This window comes from Lycium barbarum, chromosome 8 (genome assembly GCF_019175385.1).
Source record: "Lycium barbarum isolate Lr01 chromosome 8, ASM1917538v2, whole genome shotgun sequence".
In the NCBI taxonomy this organism is placed as follows: Eukaryota; Viridiplantae; Streptophyta; class Magnoliopsida; order Solanales; family Solanaceae; genus Lycium; species Lycium barbarum.
In genome coordinates this window covers 17,738,637-17,744,402 of record NC_083344.1, presented here as the reverse complement: position 1 = coordinate 17,744,402, position 5,766 = coordinate 17,738,637, and the positions used below count along the sequence as shown (strand labels likewise).

The 5,766-nt window shown below is 36.3% G+C and overlaps 1 protein-coding gene across 1 annotated transcript; it reads right to left on the bottom strand.

Moving 5' to 3' along the window:
* Positions 1–914: 914 nt before the first annotated feature.
* LOC132607731 (secreted RxLR effector protein 78-like) lies at positions 915–1,352 on the bottom strand. Its single transcript, XM_060321810.1, has one exon. The coding sequence runs from the start codon at positions 1,350–1,352 to the stop codon at positions 915–917; it is 438 nt and encodes a 145-aa protein (XP_060177793.1).
* Positions 1,353–5,766: the final 4,414 nt, after the last annotated feature.

Below are 5,766 nucleotides of genomic sequence, written 5' to 3'. Positions count from 1 at the left end.
TTCATCCACATGTACTTATAAACCTCCATATTTTCCCCTCTCAATCTAATATAATCCCATACTTATTTGACTGTAAAATCACCCTTAGTATCTAGCATCCACCATGGCCTGTCCATTCCCCTTTCTATCATTGTAGGTATAATAGTGTTGCTAGTATGCTGCATTATATCTTCAGGAAGTAATTCTCTTAATCATCCCAAATTCCACTGCCTCTGATCCACCACATCAGCAATATTTTGAACATTCTCATCATAGCCTTCTACAGTGTAATATAGAGCACCCATTCCTGTTCAATTATCAAACCAAAATTGAGAATTTCCCATACCTATTTTCCACCAAATGTGATGTTCAATCAGATCTGTAGCTTGCAACAAATTCTTCCAGGTTTGAGAACCATATTTCCACTGAATTATCACATGATTCTCTTTTCTACAATACTTATTGATCATAAAGGCAGTTTTCATATTCCACCATAAATTACAAAATAAAGGCACAGGTACATCATTTAATGATCTAAAGTCCATCCCACCGTCCATTACTGGTAAACATAGATGATTCCATGAAGCCCAATGTCTACTTTTACCTCCCACAGTATTACTCCAAAAAAATTGAGCAAACATTTTATGCATTTGCCTGATTACAACTATAGGAGGACTAACTACTGATAATAGGTGGATTGGCAAACATTTTAACACATGTTTAATAAGAATAGCTCTGCGCCCAAAAGATAAAAGTTTTCCTTTCCAACTCTGTAGTCTATTCATTATTTTCATCTAAATGATTATGAAAAAATCTTTCTTTCTCCTACTATGGTATATAGGTCAGCCTAAGTAGGTGAAACAAAAATCTTTTCTCCCAATTCCTATAACAATTTCTACTGTAATGCTCATATCACCAGGAACATTTTTATGCATCTAAACTGCACTGTTCTCCCTATTGATCTTCTGCCCTGATGTTTTCTCATACTTCTTTAAAATTTCCATAACAAGCTGTAAAGAAAACACATCTGCTGAAGTAAAAATGATCATATCATCAGCATAAGCTAGATGATTCACCTTAGGACTCCATTTAGGCAAACCATAACCTTTAAATTGATGAATTTGATGTAGAGTATTAAGATTTATGGTCAATACCTCTGCAGATAGAATGAATAAAGCAGGAGATAAAGGATCCCCTTGGTTGACACCTCTAGAAGACTTAAAGAGTCCCTGTTGTTGCCCATTAATTGAAACAGAATACCAATTGTTGCTAACAAGCCTGAAAATCATATCTATCAAGACTTCTGAAAAACCAAACTTTCTTAAAACCTTGAGCAAGAACAGCCAAGAAACCCTGCCATAAGCCTTAGCCATGTCTTATTTCATGAGTACATTAACAGACTTTGTCCTCAGCTTGATATTTTCTATGATTTCTTGAGTAAGTAGCACATTCTCCACTATACTTCTTCCTTTCACAAAACATGCCTGATTTTGAGAAAATATGTTTGCTAAACCCTCCACCATTCTCTCATGAATCAATCTTGAAATGATTTTATTACTAAAATTACTCAAACTAACTGGTCTCATATCTGGGAAGGTATTGATTATATCATTCTTAGGCAATAACATCATATTAGTATGTGTAATAAATCTAGGTAGCTCAGTTCCAAAAGAAAATGCCTTCACCATGTTTGTGACATCTTCCTTTATGTATCCCAGCAAGTCTGATAGAAAATTCCGGTGAACCCATTTGGCCCACAACACTCTCTCCATTCAAGATGAAAACCACCTTCTTTACTTCCTCCTCAGTTGGAAAACCACCAATGAAACTATTTTGTTTTGCTGTCATCATCTGCGGGACATGATCCAATATCTCAAAATCAGTTGGATCTTCTTCCTTAGTAAAATGCTTAGAGTAAAATTTGATTGCCTCTTGTGATAATTCCTCATTAGATTCTATCCAGTTACTATTCTGATCCTGAATTCTTCTTAATTGAAACCTCTTTCTCCTTCCTTGCACATAAGAATGAAAAAAAGTAGTGTTTCTGTCCCCATCCTTGAACCATTGCATTCCCGCTTTTTGTTTCCAAAATTCTTCCTCTAAATGCACGTACCTATTTAAATCAGCTTGTACTCTGTGCAATCTCTCCCTATTTGCTGGTGTAGGTTGAAGTTCAAATTGAATTTCATGTACTTTAACCACATCTTCAAAAGTCTCAATCTCCTGAAAAATGTTCCCATAAGTGTCTTTACTCCATTGTGTTAAAGCTGCTTTCACTTTCTTTATTTTGTGGTGAAACAAATGAAAAGGATTAGCCATGACATCAGCTTTCCAATTTTCCTTCACTGTGTCCACAAATGAACCATGTTTAGCCCAAAAATTAAGAAACTTAAAAGATTTTCTAAAAGATTCAGTTTCTGCAGAATAAGAAATTAGAAGAGGTGCGTGATCTGATCCTGTTCTAATTAATTGTGACACCACCAATTTAGGGTATTTATTTTGCAGGGCCTGATTCCCTAAACATATGTCCAATCTCTTGAAAACACACTCCTCTCCACTTTGCCTATTCCACCAAGTAAATTTGCTCCCTTTAAAGCCCATATCCAATACAGAATAATTTTGAATAAAAGTTCTGAAATCTAGTACTTCATTCATGGTGACTCGTAAACCTTCATATTTTTCTTCTTCAGAAATGATGACATTAAAATCCCCACCAATCATCCATGGTACATGAGTTGTGACAGCCAGGCTCTCTAAAGAATCCCATAATTCTAGTCTTTCAACTTGAGTACACTTTCCATATACTATTGAGACAACCCCATCTCATCCATAGTATCTTTTATCTTCTATTAGAGAGTTAGTTGTTGTGAATGATCCACTATTATTGAAACCTAAAACATATCATCCATAAAAGCCGCCCAGATTTTGCCAGTACAATTAACAAAAGCATGTTGTAATCCTATCCGCTTCCTGTACTCTTCTACCTCATCAGCATCTTGAAAAGGTTCTAATAAACTAATGAAACCAAAAGGAAATATCTGATGCATCTTTATCAACCTTGTATAAGCCTCCATTGTATTCGCATATCTAATATTCCAAATGATAGCATTCATAAGGCAACATTAGGCTTCTGTATAGTTCTTCTTGTTTGAACCCCACCACTTGGTGGGACACTATTTTCTCTGATGTGCTTCTTCTTGCCTCTCCCTGTTACTTTTTCCTTATGTTTTGGAGACAGATCTGCTGCTCTAGCTACTGCCTGTACGTTATGATCAATAGAATGAAAATCCTTGTCCTTTCTTGCTGAAGTGACAGTTTCAACAGGTCCTGTATCATGCTGAGTATTTATCACCTCTAAAGCTCTATTTTCAGCTTTGTCCACACTTGCAGTCATTACATACCTTGTTCCACTAGTTGAATTGGTAGATTCTCCAACTTTGTGTGATTTACTAACACTGTGTTTCTTACTTTTAGTTGAAGACTCTGCAGAATTATTTCCTTGTTGTTGAGATACATGCCCCTAAACTTGAATTATTTCCTCTAGCCTTACATTCTCCTTCTGTGCACTGAATATATCATTTTGACTGCTTACAACTTTTCCTGTTTGTTGTACCTTTACTGGACTTATGATACTTGTTGAATTAACCTCTGCTTCTTCTCCAATTCTCTGATCTATGTTGATGTTAACTTCTGCTGTACACCAATATTGATATTGTCACTCTTCACTGGGCTCATTATTGGACTTTTATCATATTTCCTTTTTTTTCTGTCGTGCTTCAATGATTTCCTCTTGACTTAATATTTAATATTTTTGTGTACCACTTGCCTCATGTTCCTTAATTGTCTTCTCTGCTGCAGGCTCAACTTCTCCAATCTGTTGATCATCACCTTCATCAGTTGCCAAGATGTCAAAGGTATTATGTGTGTCAACTTTGTATTTAATCTCTTATGATCCACCCTCATCCTTACTTCCCCTAGTATGACACCACTTGAATCTATAACATATTTGTTCTTCTTCCTCTACATCCATTCCTTTTTTGCTTGGTAAAAACCTCTACCTCTTCCTCCATGTGTATTCCTCTTCTGATCATTGCTAAGCTCATTGGTGTTGTCTTCATTTTTGTTTTTCTTGCTTCAGCTCCTCCCTATATTGTTTTTCCAGCTCTGGATATAGTGATCTCCATTCTTCCTCAGCATGTCCTTGTAGTTCGCAATGACTGCAGTATTTAGGTAAGAAATCATAGGTTATTTGTACCCATTTTGAAAGCACTTTCCCTGTTTGTTCATCTCTTTCTGATATATGAATTCTCTGAGGGTGTGTGGCTAACAAATCTAACTACACCTTAACCTTTGCACACCTAGGCCTTGGTTTGTTAGAAGTGTCCAAATCAACAACCAAAGGCTTGCCAACTGTAGATGCCAAAGATAAGACAAATTTCATTGCAAAAAATGTTTGGAGGAAGTTCAGGAAAGCTAATCCATGCAACTGCCATAGAAGTTTCCTCATCTGGTTTAAACGAAGGGTTCCATATCATTGGTCTCATTTGGCAATATCTTGAGTGCACTTTGATGTAATACACAGGTGTAGATAATAGTTTAACAAAATCCTCCAATAGTGATAGTCTCATCAATATGTATCTGTCCTCTATTAGACCAATCTCAAAATTACCTTTAATGCCACATTGTTCCGGAATAGTAGTCCTTCATTCCTTAATGTTCATAATATCATATGAAAATTTACTTAGAATAGCATATTGTAAATTTTCCTTCAGTATTAATTGCTTGACTTCCTTAGAATTCCATTCCACATAGGGTTCTCTACTAATGTAAGTGACAGGTTTTAGAGGAATCAAAGGTTGATTTGTTCCTATATTTGGCTTTAACAGGTTAGCATAAGTCAATCCGCAAGGCATAGGCACGATTTGGTTTGGGTTGTGGTTGTGGATGTGGAGGCGTTTTGGTTTAGGGTTGTGTTTGTGGATGTTGAGGCTTTAATTGTAAGATTAGGTTGTTTTTCTATTATCTGCTTTGAAAGGGGAGTTGGATTTGATAGAACAACCCTAGGTGGGGGCTTTCCACAGCAAAAATGGCCATCACTGGTGGCCGGTAGGTAGGTTTTTGGTGTTTAGGGTTTTAATTTTGAGGAGAGAGAAGAAAGCTTTTTCAGAAATCCAAATTTTTCTGGAGCCATGCTTGTACCTCATAAAATCAATATAGTTAAAAACCAAATGTAAATCACTAAAATTTAAATGTTCCTCTTTGTAGGTTAAAATGATATCCTTTCACGCCCAGAACCTAGACCTGGGTGTAACACGGTACTCGGTGCCTGGCTACATATGACCGAGTGAACCAACTGGCTGACTGAATCAACATGTGATATCATAACATACTAAAAGAAAAAAATAGAACTAACACATATTGATCTACTAAAGTCTGACTAAATAAATAACTAAAAGTGCGAAATACTAAACAAAGTCTTAAAGATAAATACTGTAGCCAACAAGGCTAACATAAAAGCCCGTGACTCTGTCTAGCTGCTAATATAGTCTACGAAACCTCTGCTGAAGTACTGTTAACTGAATGTTGCTGGGAAAAGGCCCCCTGGCATACCTAACTGTCTATAATTGCTATAAAGACTGTAAATAGATGATAAGGCCCCGAAAGAACTAGGGCTTACCAATCAGCTGATACTAAAGATCCTATCGAGCAAATGTGTCGTCCTATAAATATTTACCTGCAGGACTTGATAAAAAGGGCCGCCAGTACATTTGAATTGCACTGGTATCT